Raw genomic sequence first — 22,472 nt, 5'->3', positions numbered from 1 at the left:
TTGTTTATTGCTCAATAATCCATATACAGACAAATATCCCCTGACTTTTTGAATAAAGATAGCTAGGGCCATTTACTGTGTTCGATAATCCCTTGGTCCAATATGATTTGCAACTGACTTAGCAACTATCACAATAATGAACTGGGATACACCCTGAACAGATGGGCCTGTGGTAGGGATGTAGTCTCCCACTGCATTAAAACACTGATTTACTCTAATATGGCAGTCAAGTAACTAATCACAACTACAGCTGAATCTTCCCTGACAGTTACGTCGTTTAAGCCTGTGAATACAGGGAGTCAGAAACATGTATCTAAAACTGTGAAGAATGCAGAAAAAATCCCAGACCCAGTAGTGACCAAAATTCAGTGTGACGGCTTCTATATAATTATGTCAAAAAATTTTTGGGGGCATGTCCCTCTCATCATACAGTTATATTTACAAAAAAACAAGAGCTGATATCTGGAGCAGCTAAGAATTATTATAAGCAAAGATTTTACATTTAAGTTTTATTATTGAATCGTGTACTACATACATTTGATTTTGTTGTATTCCGAGTTAATTTCTTTTAAATCTAGTAATTTAGCTGCATTTTACTCTATATTGACTATAAAAATGTGATCAAATTTAAATAACTAGTTAAAACGAATAATTAATAAGGAATGCAATAAGACTAAATCTAGCTCTAGATCATAATGCGAGTCAATGATAAAAGTCTAATATTAAAAACCTTACACCAAGCTGTATTAACATTAATTCTCAGCTACTATAGATATCGGCTCATTTGGTTGCCAGTTACTTTATTTTCATCGATGCACCCTTTTATTCACAGCCAAATTGATTTTGCATAGACGATATTATTTACATCAAACAAATACATTGCAAACAACTTTTTAAACCTTCATTCAGACTGTTTGTACATTGAGTATCACCGGTTAGTGATGGTCACTGGAATATGCAGTAGTGAACTATATCAATCAGATGGCGTCTATTGAATGTACACATGTACAGTAGTATCAATAATAACTTTCAACTTTCATTTATTGTTTCCACAGTCTGTCAGGGAGGATGATGAAGATGCAGTGGAACAGTGGATAACATACCTAGACTATGAACAAAAGAATCGTCCTAAGCACAACTATCACAAGGCACATCCCTTGTATGACCCATACCATGATGTGCCCCTAATTGATAAAGTTGATGATCATGACAAACACTACAATGCTGTACACAATGCAGTCATCACAAATAATATACGCTTGCTGTACAGACTTCGTGATGCTGGAGCAGGTTAGTTGATGCATTGCAACCATCTCATGTTGTGACCATCTCAGCAAAAACCTATCAGAGTTTGCACAATTACGAAAGTAGTAGGTAAAATTGTGCATGCTAAACTATAATGCAATTAAACCTATACACCATCTTATTAGCCTGATCATGGAGAGTACAGATATCACTGTTTCCCCAATTGTATGTGTGTCAAATGCATTTGTTTATACTGTGGTGGATATAAACAAAATTGTCCTTATTTCTTTATTTGAAACACATACAAAGTATGTTTAGAGGTGGTATTAAGCTGTGGTATATTTGTCGATTTGTGGTAGCTATACAATTAATTCAAATCCCAACAAAATTACGGCTACGAATGTAAGTGCCTGTAGTTTATTTAGTTGCTGTACAAATCAATTTCTTAACTCTTCCTACTGTTTATATAGTGCTATATATAATGTCAAAACTACTCACCATGATGGGCTGAAACCATTCTTTGGATGCTGTAGATAATGCTATGACAATAAAAGAAATTGGATAAACTATATAGGTTCATGCTGAGATGTTCACATATGACACTACAGAGATTATATAATATATGCGACTGGATTGACTGAATCTGCAAAAAGTCCTAAATGTTTTTGAATTCCATTTAATTCCATTTTGTGTATTTGGATAGCCAATGTTGTAATATTGCCTACTTGTAAATCCTATTGATAACTGTCAGCCATTAGCAGCTTTGACTGGTGGGTGCATGCTTTATGATACGTATTGTGGTATCTTAAGCTTATATAGTTATGGGTTATTTGCAATTGCTTTATCATCAAGTTCACCAGAGGCCCTTATCCAAATATTGCAATACAGCAGTATCTTTAAAAGGCAATATGCAATAGTGTGTTTATCCATATTATTTACCCATATTGTTGCATCTCTATTACATATGCACATTTTATATACTACTTTAGATCTGAATCGCCCCACTAGTGATCAGGCTGAAAATCCTCCTTTGGTGTTAGCTGTTTTCAGATTTTCTGATGATGTGGCTGAAGAGCCATGTAGACTCACTGATCGTTTCAGTTTTATATCAGTCCCACTAGTGAAAAGAGAAGTTAACTCCACTTTTCAAGCTTTGCTACAGTGCGCCTCAGTACGGGAGAATGTCAATAAAACTAATCGTGCAGGAATTACTGCCTTGCATGCTGCCTGCAGACGAGGAAACACAGCTATGGTTGATATCCTACTAAAAGTTGAAGGTATTGAAATTGACAAGCAAGACAAACATGGTAACACACCATTACACTCAGCCTGTGCTAGTGGTAACCTGACCACTGTTGCTACTCTCATCAAAAATGGCGCAGACTACAAGCTGACAAATAAGCTTGAAATGCACCCATTCCATGTTGCTGTGACTGTGGGTAAACTGGATGCTGTAGCAATGATTCGAAATGACAGCAGAGTTTCTAAATCCAAGGAGGAGCTGTTGTGCGCCAAGGAGGAAGATGGAAACACAATGTTTCTGCTGGCTGTCAGAGGTGGTCATGACAGTGTAGTTGAATTTCTCTTGCAAATTGGGGCTCAGATTGATGACATTAACAAAGACAATGCTAACGCTTTTCATCTGGCTGCAGCAGTCAATAGCTGCAGTATCATGGAGAAGATATATACCCATGATCCTGGCATGTCCCTTAATCTCATTGAAGCTAAGGATTCATCTTCACTGACCCCACTTCATTATGCTGCCAAAAGAAACCAAAAAGATGTTGTGAGCTTTTTGATTGAAAAGTGAGTTTTATTTTATAATGAAGTCTCTATTCCTGCTAATAGCAGTTATAACAGCATTGCTATGTAATTAACCCATTAATGGCCAAATTCTCAGTGGCTACCGACCAAAATACAAAATTGCATCTTACTAACTGCCCAATATACAGAACTATTTAGTAACTGTATATCTAAATGCTTGCTATAAACTAAGGAGATTTAATAGTTTATATTTATATAACAATAGTTGCTACAAAGTACGGGTAAGTTGGATGAGCTATATGGGTGAGTTATGATGCCATGCTGCCATATGGGCAACAGTGGTGACTAAGGGGTTTTAATTGATTAACATCATTGCATCATTTCTTGGCCACTGCTTTTCATTTCATAGCATAGGCGAGATCGACGAAGCCATTCTTCTTGTAGTAAGATCGATATCGATATGCACTAATAGTTCAAATACCAATGACTCCCCCTCCCCTACCCTCACATCAAGTACTTCCTCCCCCACTGGCTTTCTTTTATTTTTTGGTCTGTGTGTTTTGCTTAGGTATCACATATTTTTGTGTTAGATCTTTTGTGCAGAATAAATGAATAATTAACCCGCATAAAACTTCTGGGGACTGCATTAAGTACACATTGTCAAGTGTTAAGAATTTTTGAAGTTAGGGAGGGTCTTTGCTTTATCCTTAAAATTTGTGGTTTTCCACCCATGACACCATCCTGATTAGAGTTAGCTTGATTCATTCTCAACTACACAAAAGGCAATATAGAATGACAGAAAACAGGTATTACACACTGGTGTACTGTAAGGCAAACAGTATGGTAAATTAGTACACGTAGCCTCAGCCATTGGTAAGCTACAACGAATACAGTAAAATTAATGGCATTTTTCAATACCTAAAAATATGTGATGAGGCTGGTTTCCCAGAGATGGTCACATAATAAATTCAATTTCAGTCAACAGATTGTGTGTATAAATCTACAACAGCATTTGGCACGACTACTTTAAAGGGAATTTGTCTGTTTTCATAGAAACAACAAACTAGAAGTTGAAGATGCAGAACTTAATACACCACTTTTAATGGCTGCTGCAGAAGGCAGTAGTGAAGTGATGAGCGTTCTTATCAAGGAAGGTGCTAAATTGACACGTACCGATGGTAAGGGGAACAACATTGTTCATCTAATGGTGTCCAGTGACAATGCTGATGTGATGAAGGTCAGTGAATTCAAAGAGAGATTCTTGTATGAATAGTCATTGAGAGCCCATTTAAGTGTACTTAATTATGCATGGTTCTTTTATATTGTAGTAAATCTGTAAGCAACCCTTCCAAGGCTGCAAATAACGTTTTTTTGAAAACTCATGCTGAGTATACCTACATGCATGTATGTAATTGGAACTCACTGGAAGCTTTTGCTTTAATATTGATCCATAATATATATGTGACCAAATTTTGGAAAATCACTCATATGGGTGCATTTGACATCTAAGTGATTAAATGATGAGCTTTATGGTGTAAATCCACTTGTTAATGATTAAAATAAATTTTCAATTCCTTGAATTACAAGACAGTTTTCGAAATGTTTTTAAAGCTGGACCCTGCACTAAACAGCATTACCTAAACATTAAAATTCATGTGTGACCATATGGCCCAAAATTCAGTCACATATAAGCTTCATTACCAACACCCTAACTTTCCAAGGATACATAATATGAGACTGGATATGCAAAAGGGGGTCTTCCAGACACATCCGATTCCATGAACTTGAATGACCACAGCTTAGTTATTGAGACACATGCAAACCCAAACTTTTCTCCATCCATTAAACTACAGTATGTTGTTGGTGCTCAGAACAGAGCAAATTTCAAGGCAATAGCATTTTTCAGTCAGAAGCTATTGATTGTCAAAGTTGGTAAATTGGATGTGTGTGGAAGACCCCTTTTCATAAATCCGGTCACAATGTTAAAATCCAGTCACAATTGTGACCTAATGTTTGAAAATTGTTGATAAACTGTAGCTACACACAAGAATATTGACAATTTTAAGTACTGCAATTTAGTGGGAAGGCCAAGAGCAATGAGTTAAAAATTGTTACTGTAAATACAACCAACCGTACTGTATAACAACTTTAAACAGGCTGTAGGACCAGGTGTCCTACAGACCTTCAGCACTTGTGCAGTAAAGCCTTAATAAATAAATGAATAAAATAAAATAAATAAATAACTCACTTAGTCCAAAGCAAGCTAGCTGTTGATATAGCCATGATGTTGTGAAACTTTTTCATGATGGTATAATATGTAACACAAGTGGCAATTGTTATATGAAGCCAAGCAGGTCTTTAGCCTTAACGTGAGGCTACCAAGTCCATTTGACTAACTCAAGCGAAACAAAAAACACACGCAAAACACACCTGGGCAATTTTTTATGCATACAGATGATGTTTTTGAATACTATATTAAGTGTACTCAATGCATATGATTGTGGTAAGGCTCACAACTGCTGAATATAAATTATTACACTGTATATATATCAAAACAAAATGAGTTTGTATTGCTACTAATTCATGATTCTTGTACACAGAAAGTTTTAGATAGCCATGACTTTGCCAAACATGCATTGATCGATGATGGAAATTGGACTGGACAGTCTGCCCTTCACAAAGCTTGCAGAAGTGGATATGCTGAGTGAGTGATATTATGTGCAGTATAAACATCTGTTGTTTAGTGAATGTTCCAACATAACAGTTCAGCTAAAACCTAGTAATACAGTACATAGAATATGACAAATTTTAATACTTACAAATTTTAATTCTTTGCTTTTATTTCTACAATCCCTCTTCATATATATCTTACACTTGTTTGTTTACTTTTTTGTAACATACATAATTTATTACTGGTGAACAAACACATACCACATCAAAGGAAAGAATAATTCTGACCAGACATATCAATCAAGTGACCCCCAACTAGATGATTGGAAAGAAATGTAGCCATTCTGCTTTGTTTACAGCTTTGTTCTACCCGGTATAACAGCATTATGAAACCTTCAAATTCGGTTGGGTCCTATGATGCACCTATCAATATTAAGCCCAACTATAACCCCCTCCTTATTTCACTAGAGGATTAGTGAAATAAGGAGGGGCCCAATTGAATCTGAAATTTTGTCTCACTAGTGGGGCATTTGACAACTCAACATTTTTAAAATTTGCAAGCTGTGTAAGTATTTACTTGTTTACTAAAGTGGATTGTAGCCATGCCACATGTGGAATAGATCACTTGTTGTGCCCCCATGGATGGAGAATTTGATTTTTCAAATTGTCAAATCTCCACCATTCCCTCCCATTATGCCCAATAGGAGGGACATGGAGATAACACTGATAGGTGCAATATGGTATTGAAATGTGCCCATTATTCTCTCATCTTTGGCCAACAGTCAGTTTATTACTGTATTAGTCTGTTTACATTGATGTTTCAGTTTCAAATAGTTATCTTTCTTTCAGCTGGCTGCATTTCAATTCAATGTGATTACTCTATAAGTGTGTGACTGTTCTATTAGAATTTCCGACTGCTCTGTTAGAGTATTGTGACCATTTGTAACAAAATTGTGCAAACTGAAGATTTTCATACTGCACAATTGCTTCAAAATGTCAGCATAATCACCAATTTCACATATACCCATTAATTTTAGAATTATGCCGGCATAATTGCTGTGTCCTTACACACAGCATGCACACACCCAACACCATTTAAAATTTAAACTGTAGATTAGTGATTGAATCTCTTGTGAACACAAAATTTTGATTTATGCAACAATTGATAAACCACAAAATGCTACTGTGTACATGAATGGATATCATCTACAAATGCAGTCATATCTGATTCAATCAGGGTAGAAAATATGGTGATTCATACACTTATGTGTTGTTTCTATTTTAGGAATTGTGTTGAGTTGCTGAAGAGGGGAGCAAATCCAAACTTAAAGGATAGCAATGGATGTGTACCACTACATTATGCTGCAGAATCCGGGAGCTTGGAAATCATAAAGCTTCTATTCAACCATCATGCTAATGTCGATGCCGTGTAAGTGTTATTTAATTAACTACTTTTAAATGAATCAGCACTAGATGAAATGAGATCGATGGTCATGTGTGCACAGCGACTGCACACACACACACACACACACACACACACATACACACACACTCACATGCACACACACACACACTCACATGCACACACACACACACACACACACACACACACACTCACACACACACACACACACACACACACACACACACACACACACACACACACACACACACACACACACACACACACACACATACATACACACACACACACACACATACTACTATACTACAGTATCACAATTGAGTCATGTAGCTACCTCTTATCAGGATTCTCTTTATTTATACACATATAAACAGCTTGAAATAGACACAAATAGATCCAAATCCAAGAAGTCTGTCTAAGGGTTGCTTTTTTAACCTGTTAGACATTTGTTGATTCTACATAATCACTTGGTGTCTACATATAGGTGATAGTAGCCCAGGGAAATGACTATTGTTGTTCTGTATTGACTCATCCTTCTTCCCACTACACCACTGACACATATCAATCACTAATTGATAGCAAAAATATGTAATAGTGTGATTTTCTCTGGAAAAATTGATCTTATCACTTTTTTGCAAGCATCAAAAAGTCAAGAGTGTTGTATGTAGCCTACCAATGGTTAAGTAACAAATTTTCACACCTTTGCACCAATTTCTTACTTTTAGAGCAACCACTGTACAAGTAGCCAATATCCAATTATTATTTTTGTCTTTTGTGAGGTTGATTTTTCCAGCAAGCTCCAATAAGGATGGTGGGAAAAGGGTGACAGAGAAGACTATAATTTTTCTTCAAAATGAAAGTGTAAGGTGTAAAGGGAGTAATTAGGCTATGGTGCGAGCCCTACAGGACTTGAAAAGTGAATAAAATGAAAAGAAGTTACAGCACCGCTCTTTATTGTACGATGATTTAATTTGCTTCTCTGATTTCTGGCAGTGATGACCAGATTGGCCAAACTCCATTGTGTGTTGCTGCCTACCATGGACATGAAGCAATAGTGGAGTACCTCATCCAGGCAGGGGCTGATATTGATGGGAAGTTTTCTGATGCAAACAATTATGAAGATAATTGGAAGGTACAGTACTTAAATGTAATAAACATATTATGACTTATGCAAAATAGTGCACATTTCAAATTCTATATTATTAGGTTAATGTATGCTTTGGTGAAGTTTCAGCTTCACATACTAAGAGGTTTTATAGTTACGTATAAATAATGTATATCATATCACTACAAATTTAAACAGTAAACATGTATTGCAGCTATTGGAAAAGTCACTTGATGTGGTAACAGACAGTTGGCATACAAACTTTAACAACACATTTGAAAAATACACAGGAAATATGTGAATGTAACAATTGGCCTGCTCATACCCGTATTATATGGCATTATTTTGGGTCCTTCTGATGGATAAAGTTTATTCTGTGGTTTGCAGTGGAATGCAGCTCAAATTTTCTCTATTACATGTCCTTCTATGTGGCTGTAGTTGAGGTATAGAAACTTGCACTAAAAATCTTCAAGTAATCAAATGACGAGCGCTTCATTTGAGCATCAGTGTGTGTAAAGAATGTTGAGTATTGTAATTAAGCATTTAAATGATTACTAATCCTACATAACTGGCACTCCAAATGTACTGGAAGTTTACTCACTTCCTGTAAAACAACCGCAGCAGGATCATAGGTGCAGTGTTTGATTCATGATCACAACAAAAGTTTGTTCTCACAGACACATTTAAGTGACATAATATATGGTGCCTGTGAGAACAAACTTTTGGTGATTATGCGGTTGCGGTTGTTTTACAGGAAGTAAGTAAACTTCCTGTACATTTGGTATGCCAGTTGTGTACGTCTTTTATACATGAGTACACGAAATTGCTTTACTATTGTGTTAGTTGACAAGAACTCTTTGACTGCAACTGGATGTAGTTAGATGATAGTCTGTCTAACTTTATATAACAAGTACACAGAAAAATTTGGAATTTTCAACTAGAGTAGGGACCATAGCACATTGAAAAAAAGTACTGAAACAAGCTGGAGTAGTGCACGATATTAAATCACAGTAAAACAATAAAAAGTGTTATATTCCTACTGTGATACTATAGTTGAAAATTCCAAATTTTTCTCTGTACTTGTTTGTTAACACTTTTGTAAATAATTATTATGACGGGTGAGCCCATGCGTACCGCATCTGAAATGGCGCTGTGTGCCCCAGCTATATCAATTATCGTCTGAAAAATGAAGTATCCATTACGCTTCATTGCATGTCAGCTATGTTCAACACGTTACACAGCATTTCGGATCAAGAACTGTTCGAAAGCACCTCTGCAATCCATGCATCCCAAAATAAGAAATGGTGCTGTGTATCAATTATCATCTGAAAATTAAAGTATCCGATACGTTTCATTGTCGGCTATGTCCAACCCATTACACAGCAGTATGAATCAATAACTGTTCAAAAAGCACTTCTACAATCAAAATATCTACTATGAAAAATACGGACAATTTCTGTTACGAAGGGAAGTCATCATGTGCTACCACCAAATCGACACTTTTTGCTGTCAGCAAAGATGAATGGGGCACAAAGGAGGACACTGGTAAGTCCATGAAGAAACATTGTACGTACTGTGGTATGCTAAAAGGCACCTCTTGGGCCAAAGTGACATCGAACAGTGAAAAACTCAAGCCCGTAGCCTTAGCTGTTATTAAGTTATGCTTGTCTGAAGGCATCAGTCAGTTACTCAGTCAGTCATTAGAAAATTCCATTAAATATATATATATTTTAAAATTCCATAGCAACTTGTTGAAAGCACTTCAGGCCGATTTGAAAGCTTTTTTGGGCTTAGTTTTACCTAACTAATACTGCCTCATCGTTGTCAGGGAAAATTGAGGCTGGTTTTTTGGTGATGTTGTTTCATGGGCCATGCCTACTCCTTTGTGGTCCCTACTATACAGTACTATCATACTGTATGATTACTCTCTGTATGCCTTTACATTAGCAAAAATGTGACAAAGTTCAATTTCACTTATAATCTTAAACAATGCATTATGTACAGGTGTATTTTAAACTAATTGTCCATCAACAGTCACCCTATATTTTTATTTTCTTGTTCATTGTAAGTTTTGTACACATGCAGACCTCTCCACTATTTGTCAGCTGTATAAATGGTCATGTGAGGATTGTAAAACGCTTGCTTGAAGATGGTGCTGATGTCAGAGTTGATAAACTTTTTGAAGATGATGAGGGTCGATGGAGTATAAGGGGAAACTGCCTTGTCCTTTCTACTCTACTTGGTCAAGAGTATGTTAAATAATGTCATCTACATTATATGCATATGTGACCATCTCAGTAAACACCCACCTAGTTCGCACAATTTCCTAATTAATTTCTTTCTATTGTGTCAGCATTGTCTACAGTGTAATGGAATTGGTTACCAAAGTTTTAGTCTGTTGTGGTGAGTAGCTTTGGAATTATAGCTAGACATTAGGAAGAGTAAAGAAATGTGACCCGGTCTGCGAAAAGGGCTCTTATAGCCTTTCCAATTATCCAAGTTTGGCAAATCATAACTCCTGATCAGCTAAATCTATCATCTTGTAATTACACCCTCAGCTAGTGCTATGTTAGGAGTGTACAGTGACCAAATTGTAGGCTTGTATCTTATTCACAAGCTAAGTTATTGGTTACCATGTTTACATAATTGAAAAGGCGATAAGAGCCCTTTTCGCAGACCAGGTCACAAATGAGTTTGTTCAGCAACTATATTAAAAGTAAACCATAGGGGTTTAAATTTGCAGCCATACCTTCTTTTGAATTGATCTACAAAGTTGAAGTTTAGCTTAAAATGTTCACCATGAATTGGCAAATCAACCAAGGAATATAGTTTTGTCCTGTAGGCACTTGCACATACAAATATGAGTGCATTTTAAGTGAAGATATGACAACTATCCTGTTTAAATCTGCCTCATCGTAAACAGATACATGTGTCACTCATACTGTTGGGACTAGGGATGCGGCGATTATGCTGGCATAATTTCGGGCATAATAGTTATGTGTGGGAATCAGGAATTATGCTAGCATTTTGAGGTGTTCATAAAGCTTTAACAGTAGGAAAAACTGCAGATTGCACAATTCCATTAAAAAAGATCGAGATACTCTAAATAGAGCAGTCAGAAACTCTAATAGACCAGTCAAAGAACATTATTTACTCTAATAAAGCAGTCACATTGAAATGAAATACTCTAATACAGCAACCAGCTAAAGAATTCAAGATTTTTGAAGCTTAAACACCAATGAAAGTGGCCTGATACAGCAATAAACTGGCATTATTAGCCAATTATGGTGGCATAATTTTGGGAATAATGGGCAATTCTCAAAAGCATAATAGGTGATTTTTTGAGCACTGCTCAAAAGCATAATGCTCAATATTTGGAGCATAATAGCCTCATGCCTAGTTGGGACTACAGCAGCTATACAAACATATATGTACTATCCATGAGCCAGTGAGTAAGATGAGATGCAGTCAGTTTAAGACTGGCTTTCATGAGTAATGGCTTGATTAAACCCAGTGTATTGTTTTTTTATTATTATAAATTTTTAAAAATTTTCAAAAAAGTATGCTTGTGCGAACTAGGCAGGATTTTGCTGAAACAGTCACATATATAGCTAACAATACCTCTTTATTTATTGCACTTTACCTTGAAACCATGCACTATTGCATAACAGTGTACAGCTGTGATATGCATCTCAAGATAAGTATATTGCAACATAGTCAATTGCTGTTTAACCTAAATGTGTGTCCTGTGATCTAGTGTACTGTGAAAATTGTAGTTCTTGATATTAAGCTATTACGTACAGTGTATATCATTATTATGATTATTATATTGTTGTAATGCTCGAAACCAGAAGGTGAAGGCTAAAAACAACTGCAGTGTCAATGGCTTATTATAGTACATACTTCATTACATTTTTAACTGAGAGTCATTAATATAAGATTTATGCCATTGGGTTTTTGTTGCAAACTAACATTTCCAGTTTTATAGAAAAAAACATTTAGAGTGTTAATTTGTATGTGTAAAAGTGTGTGGTAGCTGTATAACCTTATTACTAACATAAACTATATTTATGTGCCTATGCCAGTATTTATGGTGACGTGTTTAATTTTGTAACAGGGATGTTTGCATGTGTATTGTTAACTCTTCTAAATGGAAAAGTGCTCTGAGGTGGCGTGCTCTCAATGATGAATCTGGAGAACGCACTCCACTGAAACTTCTCATTAGTCTGATGCCAGGTTTGTTTGCATTGACACTTCATTTATTCTGTTTAATGGTATATTATAAATTATGCAGTTACACATTGTATGTACCATAAACAACTGATTATCAAACATCAATCATGTTTTCATTATTATGCAATAATATCAGCCTCACAATATCGTTTTCACCAGATATTAGTGTTATCCTTGTATTGTAGTGCATCTCATCAAAGTTTGAGCATTCCATTCAAATTATTCTTAGACTCCCAGTTTTACAAGCAGATTTCACTGTAATTTACTGCATGGTCATCGCATAATGGTAGTATTATTGAATGCACATACATTCTTATACCAATTATTTTCTGCTATGTACCTTTCCTTACTCTGGTGATCTATGCATAATACGTATAATTATTATGTGTAGGCATTACTATTCCATGTTGATTTGTATAATATATTTGGTGGATAAATAGTCATAATTTCCAATAATTTCCAATTATACAGATGTTGCTGAAGTTGTGCTCAACAAATGCATGACAACAACCAAAAAGCAGAATGGGACTTACGTTAAGAAATACTACTATGAGTTTTTGGATGATTATCACAGTAAAACACGGAAAAGACAGCCAGTGGATTCAAAGTAAGTATTGTGTATCACAATAACAAAGCACAATGATGTGTAAAGTGTTTCAGTCATTAATTCTGGTGAGCACAGTGTTACTAAAGCCATACATAAAAACTATATACATATGTTGGTGTAGACAACAGAATATAAGATGATGTCATGCATTTTAAGCTATACAAATAACTGATTTAGTGTTATCTTTATCAAGTCCTAGCCAAAGGGGACATCTTAACTGGAGACCATATCAATTCAAGAAAGAGGCACATACTTTTCAAGTTATGGTAAGTTAAGTGTGTCATGTCTTAATTGGCATACTAATATACACACAAAATCCTAGTCTAGAGTAGAGTTTGTACTTTTTAGCTTTTAATTATGCTTAATTATTTTCATTATATAAGTACAGGTATACAAAGCAATTTTATAGTTGAAAACAAAACCTTACAACGAATACTGGCAGGACTTCACTTCTCTGCTAAATGGAATACTGCAGTGCATGGATATATATTTAAACGTTGCCTTTCCACTTATTTTCTGGAGTATGTACAGCTCAGGATATATACAACAACAAATTTTGCACAAATTTTCTTAAATTGCAATGTAGTTGAAAATTCAGAAATATGTGGACATAATGATCAACTATGTACAATACATAAGTACACACACATGTTTTTAGATTTTTAATGGTAGCATTATAGCTAGCAGGTGCTACACTGTATTATTACATTATTGTGTGAGTCAGTGTGGCTATGCATTTCATTTTTTGCATATTTACTTGTAGATTGACAACAAACGTATTGAACTACTCAATCATCCCCTGTCATCTCACCTGCTGACCTACAAGTGGAGGTCATATGGAATATTCATATACTACATCAACCTGTTCAGTTACTTGGTGTTTCTTGGTTTCTACACTGGGTTTACCTTGGCACTGCAAAATCCAAAGATTAGGAATTGTAAGCTTCTGTTGTAATATATGCTATGCTAAGTGATGTAAGATACTGTAAAATTGTATACTAGTATTAAGTGGGCATGTGGGTATGGATACATCTGATTGTTGAAACAAGATAAAGGCTGGGTTGTAGTTCTGGGGATGAGGGGTGGATGTTATACAAGGAACTTGAAGTGTACAGATAACTGTTTTATTTGTTCTATTAGAGTATCTAATTTAAAACAATCAGTTGCATGCTGTGAAAAAGGTGCTGCCAGAAAGTGAAATCAGAAGTGGTAGCCAAGAAATAGCAGTAATGATGTTAATGCTAATCATTTTGGGGGATACTTCGTTTTCCACAGTTTGGCTGTTATTTGTTATTCCAGACCCCAAGACATAGGCCAGCTTTGGGGCTTCCTTTTACTTGTAGTTTTCTTTACTACAGGTAATGATATATGTGGCTAGCCTCCATTATCCAGCCATCAGTATCTGAACAAACTGTTACCTGAACAGTAGAAATGACTGCTCTATTAGAGTATTTTGCCTAAAGTGTATGTTCTATTAGAGTATTAAACTCTGTCTATAAAATGAACAGACTTCATTAATCCTAGCATTTCCAAAATCTAAATGCACCAAGGGCCAACGAGTTCAGATAATAGAGGGACCACTGTGCAAGTGTGTATCTATTTGAATTATTTTGCTACTTACATGTATAAATTTATAACTGTGCAACAATTATAATACGTAACTGAACTTTGAACAATGGTATGCACAATATAATAGTACTTTTGTACAATGACAAAACTGCAAGTTAAACAAAAAACTTATGCAAAGTTTTATCACCTTACTATAGACAGGTAATTAACACTCCGATTAAACACAAATCCTGATATCATCACACAAATTCACGATGAAGTCTAAATTCTATTCTGTACACAATTGCGTTATGATTATTTATTTAAGTACCTGTTGATTATTTTTTAGATAGATTCTGTACGAAAATCACTCCAATTAATTGTTAATCAGACTATCCACTACTGTATCTCCCATACTACTCAGCTTAAAAGGATGAAGCTTGGCCAGTCCATTTCTCTGTCCCAATAGATAACAGAGAATCAGTTAAATGAATTTTGAAACATGTGCAATGATGACACTGTTCTGTCACATAATATAACCCTGTTTTAGTATATAGGAATTGTTACTTAACTGCATGAACTCTCTAAAGTATGACTTGTTATTTAGCTGAGGTTCTGACAGATGTTAGAGTATCTTGATTGTATAATGCTTAGACTTGGTTTGTTTTCCCATTCTTTTTTTATATTATGACATTTGTAAGTGCAAACTTTTAATGCATTGAACTACATACAAGGCAATAAACAGTGTAGCAGGGACAGACAATAATTCACTGGAACTTAACAATCATAAACTACCTCAACGGATCAGATGTTGATGTATCCACATGCTCATGTACATGATGTATGTTCATGTGTTAATTATCATGGTAGTTTTTGTTGTTTTGCAGGCAGAGCTCCAGGCAACAGTGAGTACATATAGAGAATATTTATACTTAATTTTTAATAGTGTTCATAAGTTCACATGTAAAGCAATGATTCTTTTTTTAATTGTATGTATGTAATTGTATTTTGTACTCAACATTAGGGGTCACAGAGTTGTGATTTTTTTGCCAAACATGTCAACCTGGAAATAGCCTCATACTAATCCTTGGCAGTACTGCTCACATACATTAGTAACCCTAAATACCCTTTCAGAGTGATCCAAACAACTACCTTGTATATATGAAACTTGAAAATGTCTTTTATTAACATAAAGTTGTCAGTTAACTGACTGCCAGCTATTCTGTAACTGGAGCTCACAGACTAGCACACAGCAATATGGCCTTTATAATGATATAACAATATTAACAACAATAATGATATAATATGCAACAATTTATGGCCTTTATCTTTTCACAGTTACAATTGCTTGGGATAATGCTTTTTATAATGTTGAAGGAGACACTGTACATTACATGTCTCATATACTAATACACTTTTTTTTGATTGTTTCAAAATTAAAATGCATTGTGCATGGTTTCCATGAAATAATTGAGTATCTGTTTGTGTTCATATTATCAGGAAAAATACCAGGGATGGATCCAAGGTTTGGAAAGGGGTAACCAGGACATATCCTGTAGTTGATATAGCAAGTAGTTTGGGAGCAGAAGATTTATTAGCTTTAACTCTAAAATGGTAGTATATAGCTACTGTAGTAGTTTTATGTAAACATCTGTATCTACATTGTGGCAATAAGATTATGCACTCTCAATGTATGGTCCTCAACGTAAGGATCAGGTACAATGGTGCATGGTAGTTTGCTACTATACAGTAGCTAGTTATGGTATACAAAAGGACGGCTAATGGTCAGGATAAGAAACTTACACCATGCCATGGATATAATATTTATATCATAGTATTGTATAGCAGGGTCATGAAGATATGCTTCATCTCACTTGTTACCAGGTAGGTGCGAGACTCAGGAGTGAACTGTAATGAAAAGTACTGGCTAAAGATAGCGTGGAATGGAAACCAACAATCTTTTTGTCTAATTTTGTGTTGTTGCATGGCTACAAAGTTTAACACTGTCCTATTAAAACATGGCTGTTGTATTAGGGTTTAAAGTTTCTCCATCTTGCTGCTCTTGAGTAAGCCTCTGGTAGTTGCCATGACCTGTTTTCTATAACCGATAGATTGTTATACTGAAAGTGCAACTATCCACCCCCTTTAACAGTAATGTAAGTGATTAGAATGACTTTGCAGCACCATACATGTATTGTATAATAAAGTCCATAGTAATACTGTAGTTATCTTAATCAAATTAATTTTTGTACTCTCTTACAGGTACTGCCAATACTGGATGTGGAGGTAAAGTGTTTGATGACAATGTAGTGTATTACTTAAATTAATAGTACTCTTTGTGTTTAAGTACAATAGTTTTAAGATTTCAGTGAATGTGACCAAATCTGCAAAAGGGGACTAACAGCTATTACAAATTTCCAAGTGTAATGTAATGCCTCATGTATTTAATCTATCATCTAAAAGTTACACCAAGCAGTAGTAGTATGTTTGGAGTGTAATATTTCAACTGATACCTTATTGACAAGTCAAGTTATGGCCAGGTACATGCAATGGGAAAGGATATTAACACTCCTTTTTACAGATTCAGTTGTCACAAATACAAATACTGCAGCTGATACACATGTATATGTTTTACACAGGAAATGGCAACCTGGGTTTCCTGATTGCTGCGGCCATCATCATTATTGCATTCTCTATGATCAGGATTTTTGTTGAGCTTTTCCAAGTCTATTACAGACATTTTGGCTACTTTCTTGAATTTGAAAACTGGATGGAGTTGTACTTATATTCATCCTCTATAGCTTTTGTAGCATTTGGTTTAGCAGCTGACTGTCAGTGTACAGAACCTTGGCAATGGGAGTTTGGTGCTGTCACACTATTGATTGCTTGGTTAAACTTGGTGTTGTTTTTGAAGAAGTTTCCTCTCACTGGAGTATATGTTTTAATGTTTACACACATTTTGACTACAATTTTGAAGATTCTACTGTTACCAATACTGTTTGTGATTTCCTTTGGTCTAACATTTTACATGTTATTTTTCCGTCCGGTAAGTGAATTTACATACAATCATCACCACTAATATGTGACTGTATCTGTGAAAATCCTAAACGATTAAGAGCGCATTGTTCAAATTCTTTATTAATCTTTATTTTCTTTGAATCTGCTGAAAACATTTGGAGTTACAGCTCTACAAAGTAGTAACAATGGCAGATTGGTTTGTACAGCAATTATTTTGAAAGTTAAATTGTAGGCACTTTTTAAAGTGGTTGTAACTTACAGATACACAGAGTTGAAACTTACACCACTCTCCACAATAAACTGAAACTTTGGTAATTTATTCCTTTGATACTGTAGATAAGGCTGAGAAAATTAAAGAAAATTTAGAAGTCAGTTGTGCAATTAAAATGTGCACTGTGTATTGTGAGTGACTATCTCAGCACTAACTTTATGTTGAGATAGTCACATATTAATACACACACATTGTGCCCATTGTAAAAATGTATAAAATTTAATGTCAGATATTTAGAGGGTAGGGGAAATCTGACATGCAATACAGTGCTGGAGACAACCAAAATATGTGCTGGATGCCTTCTTGCAAAGCGTTTCGCGGTGGGAAGGACTAGCCTTTCTACAATTACTGGTAGATGTGTAGCCTGATGTGAATACTACATATAAGGAATTGGCAAGAACTTCTATCCATTCAGTCCCTGAGATAACATGTCAATCAGACTAAGTGGGCTGGAGCAGTATCTCCAGTTTTGTTTGGATGTTAGACAACAAATTTCACTGACTATGTGAGTTACATACGTACTGCTTCCACACTCCACAGTCTTTCGTTTCTGATCCAGCAAAGAACTGGCATTGAATCTGACCAGTACACTACTGTACTTCAATGCTTCTATCTCATCCTGAATGTGAACAGGATTTGAATTATACACAAATAACATATGTATAGGTATTCTAACCTTGTCCAGCATAGTAGTATATATAGGAAATTGTTTCCGTGTTTCTCTTCAATGACTTATCTAATCTGAACCTTCCACACATAGAATTTGAAACAAAATCTAATATTAAATGGACTCAGAAATCCCAAGGGATCAAATAGCTTTCCTAAAGTCTTAAGTAAGAAATGTTTCATAGCTGGAGGCTCTTGTATCAGGGTGATCACCTCACTTGCCTGGTCAGGTCTTATGGTCAGGTCACTTGTTTTCTGGTCAGTATTAGCTACCTTAGACATCTTTGCATTGTTGGTTGCAAAAGGTCTCAGAATGCTTATTCATCAATTTATTTATGGCTTTACAGCACATGTGCTGAAGGTCTGTAGGGAATCTGGTACTGTACAGTCTGTTTAAAGATTTAAATGTGTGTTCCACAATGTCAGATCATCTCAGAGCCTAGGTGGTTAGTTTAGGAAGCTTTGGTTTATTAGTGAATGGAGGAGAGCCGACTGACTGACTGACTGACTGACAGCGGGTGTATTAATTTCATTCGTTTGCTTAATGGATTCGTCAAGAATCTGTTTGTCAATATGAACCAGCACTTTCAATTTTGCTGTTAAGGCTGAACAATAAAGCTGTAAAGAGAACAACCAATGTGGATATACCAGTATGGCTACAAGGCATACATAGAGGCCTTTATTGTGTCTGATAAATTGGTGATAACAGAATGCAACTTTATTAAATTTACCAAGTAACTTTGTCCAGCACTACAGTAATGGGAAGGTACAAACCTTTTGTGATCTCTACAAAATTATACTATGTTGTTTGATAGTACATATATACGTAGCTGGTGTCTTGGGTTGATCTGTTTGATGGGATATCATGAACCATTCACCTTATTTGGATGAATTCTTTACTACAGCACTTTAACTTGCATTGTATTACAATAACCGTATGCACATGTACACAGGATATGCAGACAGCTTTTTCAACTCCGGCTAATGCCATACTGAGAACAATGATGTTGACTTTGGGAGAGTTTGATTTTGATGACCTATTTTACAATAGTGACCAAGACCGTGTATTGGCCACAGCAGATAATCCTGATCCATTACAACCTGAAGTACTTTATCCAGGAGCAACATATCTTTTATGGATTGTATTTGTAATAGTGATGCCAATTGTATTGATCAATTTGCTGGTAAGACCTGTATGGTGAATTTAATTAAAACGTAGTTTTTTTTAAATAATTCACCTTTTTTGGAGGCTTAAATTTTGATACTAGTAAAAACTTTTAAAGTCAAGATTGAAAGTGAACCTGAAGTTGTTTGTTTTGTTCGAATTTAACGTACAAAGTAATTACATGCCTAAAAATTAATCATTGTACACTGTATATTCGTATATGCATGTATTTTAAATAATCGAAGTACCTGTATTTGATATGAATTTGCAGACAGTAAATAGCTTTTCTCTCACATACAGATTGGTTTGGCTGTTGATGATATTAAAGGAATTCAGGATGAATCTCATCTAAAGCGTTTAGCACTTGAGGTAATTAAGATAATCCACACTAACACAGCCAAGCTGTGAAAAAATGGTATGGCCTCAAAAAGCCTGAGTGAAAAAGTTGGGAAATCAAAGGTGGCATGCAAGAAATGCATGGCTACAAATACAACGATGTTAATGCTATTTAACGTAAAATATGTCTCTGTGCATTATTAACATCATTGCAATTAGGTGAATATTTCCAAGACTATTATCACACTTTACATAAACATCGATGTCTATGAGTCTTAATTTATTATATGCCTAATTATTGCTTACTCAACAGGTTGATTTTACTATGCATCTTGAGGATCTTGGGTTCATCAGAAATTTATTCATAAAGAGAATGGACAAGGAGTACTTTACACCTGACACACAAAAATTTGCGGATTCTAAAGTTGAAGATTATCCTGAGCAACTGTACAATTGCTTTCAGAGATTTAAACTTTATTATTTTGGAAGATCAAAAAGTCACCAAGATGATATAAAAGTGGTGGATGAAAAGGTATGAGCTATACGTATCTTGGTTCCATTGTTATCATAGAGTCTAGTTGTTAAGTGTGCATATTATATTAAGCACATCATACAGTAAGGTAGTACTGTATATTAGTGATCATGGAGGTTTGGGTTATTATGGCCAAAACATCACCACAAAACCAGCTTCACAAAACCAGCTTCACAATACCATCCCGGTGCCTTGGCAGTATTGTTTAAGTATAACCAAGCCCAAAAGTTCCTTCAGTGTAACCCTAAATGCTTCCAATAGATTGTATTTTCAATGGAATTTTCTACTGACTAACTGCCTGCTTGCCTGTCAGATTCCTTCAGACAAGCGTAACTTGATAATGGCAGCTTGAGTTTTTAATTGTTCAACGTCCTTCAGTCCGACAGATGCCTTTTGGCATACCATGGTACATTATAATGCATGCATCATGGACTTACCTTTGTCCTCCCTGTGTCCTATTCCTTTGCTGACAACCCGAGGTGTCAATTCATGTATAGCACGATGGCTCCCACATTTGTAAACAGGACTCATCATGTATTTTCCATGGTGACTGGATTGATTGCAGAGTCGCTTCTCCTACTGTTCTGTGTTTGTAATGCTGTAAACCTAGTTGAAAGTGAAGTGTAATGTCCACTTCCAATGCCACTTCATTGTTGAGTCAGTGATTGATAGTTAAGGTGTGTGAATTGTCCATTGTTCGTGGTGACTTAGAGATGGTATATATCACAGTTTCTATTGAAGCAGTGGTAGCATGGTAATGTGTAACATTGTGAATTTGTTGTGTCTGAAACATTGTGTACCTTGAACCTCATACTGGCCAGCATTGCGACAAGAGAATCTTATAACATTGTGTATATGCTTAACAATATTATTGTTGCTGCAACGAATGCATTTATATCATATTGCAGTCTGCTACAGAACGAATTGAGGAAGAAATTTCAGACATAAGTGTGATGGTGGCAGATGTACGGAAAAGGGTAAAACAAGGTGGTAGCAGTGGCAAAGATGCAGTGGATGGGGGGCAGTCAGAAAGTGCTAATCAAGCAAAGGAACTAGCAGAAGTTAAGAATATGCTTGCAGAGCATAAGATGAAACAAGATCGTATTTTAATGCTTCTTGAACAAGTATGCTCTCGACACCCTGATACATTTGCTCTAGCTTCTTCCAGTGATGTGGTAGACAGTGATGACGAGGGTGCTAAAAGAGGAGGATACACCCTTGATAGTGGTAAATCTAAAGGGCACAGTAAACGTAGCAGTGATGAATAAAGTTGATGACTAAATGTTTTGTAGTTATGACCGCATACTTAGAACTTGTTGTGAATACTATGTACCCATGTTGAGAACTATATACCTTTCTTTTAGAGCATTAATTTCTTAGGGCATTAGCAATAGATATTAGGCCAGACATTTGTACTGCATTAAGCATTATTAAATTTGTATTTTGAGTGTTGAGTTATGACAAACTTATAAGACACAAAATGCACTTGGGGCTTATGTGTTATGAAATATGATCAAATTTTACTGTGTTCAACATGTGCTAGAATATCAATTTAGAAGTGCACACATTTGATATGTAATGTAGTACAGCATGTTGGTAATCATATTGGGAATGTAGTTATAGCAGTGTCTATATGGGTAGGTTTGGCCTTGTCAACTTGATTCCTTGTTTCATGGGCCCATCTGTCTCACAAATGCGTTTAAAATCAAGCACTTTAAAGTCTGAACAGTGAGCACAAGCCTCATATTCTTAGTGCTATCTACCTACAAGCATATTAACCTAGCTCTATGGGCTATACTACTAAAATCTGTTGTTTTGTCAAGATTACAGTTCCCTTCACTTGTGTTCTCATGTCAGTTGTATTTATATTTATATGCTGATCTACT

General features: G+C 35.5%; 1 protein-coding gene across 1 annotated transcript in view; it reads left to right on the top strand.

The window, feature by feature from the left end:
- LOC136246554 (transient receptor potential cation channel subfamily A member 1-like) overlaps window positions 1–22,111 on the top strand; it is a 32,930-nt gene extending 10,819 nt beyond the window's left edge. The window contains exons 3-20 of the mRNA XM_066038053.1: window positions 1,056–1,290; window positions 2,235–3,051; window positions 4,063–4,246; window positions 5,610–5,713; window positions 6,965–7,108; window positions 8,099–8,237; window positions 10,296–10,459; window positions 12,328–12,446; window positions 12,915–13,050; window positions 13,244–13,316; window positions 13,814–13,988; window positions 15,486–15,503; window positions 16,861–16,884; window positions 17,238–17,644; window positions 19,507–19,737; window positions 20,019–20,087; window positions 20,368–20,586; window positions 21,495–22,111. Coding sequence (XP_065894125.1) covers window positions 1,056–1,290; window positions 2,235–3,051; window positions 4,063–4,246; window positions 5,610–5,713; window positions 6,965–7,108; window positions 8,099–8,237; window positions 10,296–10,459; window positions 12,328–12,446; window positions 12,915–13,050; window positions 13,244–13,316; window positions 13,814–13,988; window positions 15,486–15,503; window positions 16,861–16,884; window positions 17,238–17,644; window positions 19,507–19,737; window positions 20,019–20,087; window positions 20,368–20,586; window positions 21,495–21,854 — 3,618 coding nt within the window. The 3' untranslated portion in view covers window positions 21,855–22,111. The remainder of the gene's footprint in view (window positions 1–1,055; window positions 1,291–2,234; window positions 3,052–4,062; window positions 4,247–5,609; window positions 5,714–6,964; window positions 7,109–8,098; window positions 8,238–10,295; window positions 10,460–12,327; window positions 12,447–12,914; window positions 13,051–13,243; window positions 13,317–13,813; window positions 13,989–15,485; window positions 15,504–16,860; window positions 16,885–17,237; window positions 17,645–19,506; window positions 19,738–20,018; window positions 20,088–20,367; window positions 20,587–21,494) is intronic.
- The last annotated feature ends 361 nt before the right edge of the window (window positions 22,112–22,472 follow it).

Source organism: Dysidea avara, chromosome 2, assembly GCF_963678975.1.
Source record: "Dysidea avara chromosome 2, odDysAvar1.4, whole genome shotgun sequence".
Lineage (NCBI taxonomy): Eukaryota > Metazoa > Porifera > Demospongiae > Dictyoceratida > Dysideidae > Dysidea > Dysidea avara.
The sequence above is the reverse complement of the archived record's forward strand: the minus strand, read 5'-3'. Positions and strand labels throughout refer to the sequence as shown.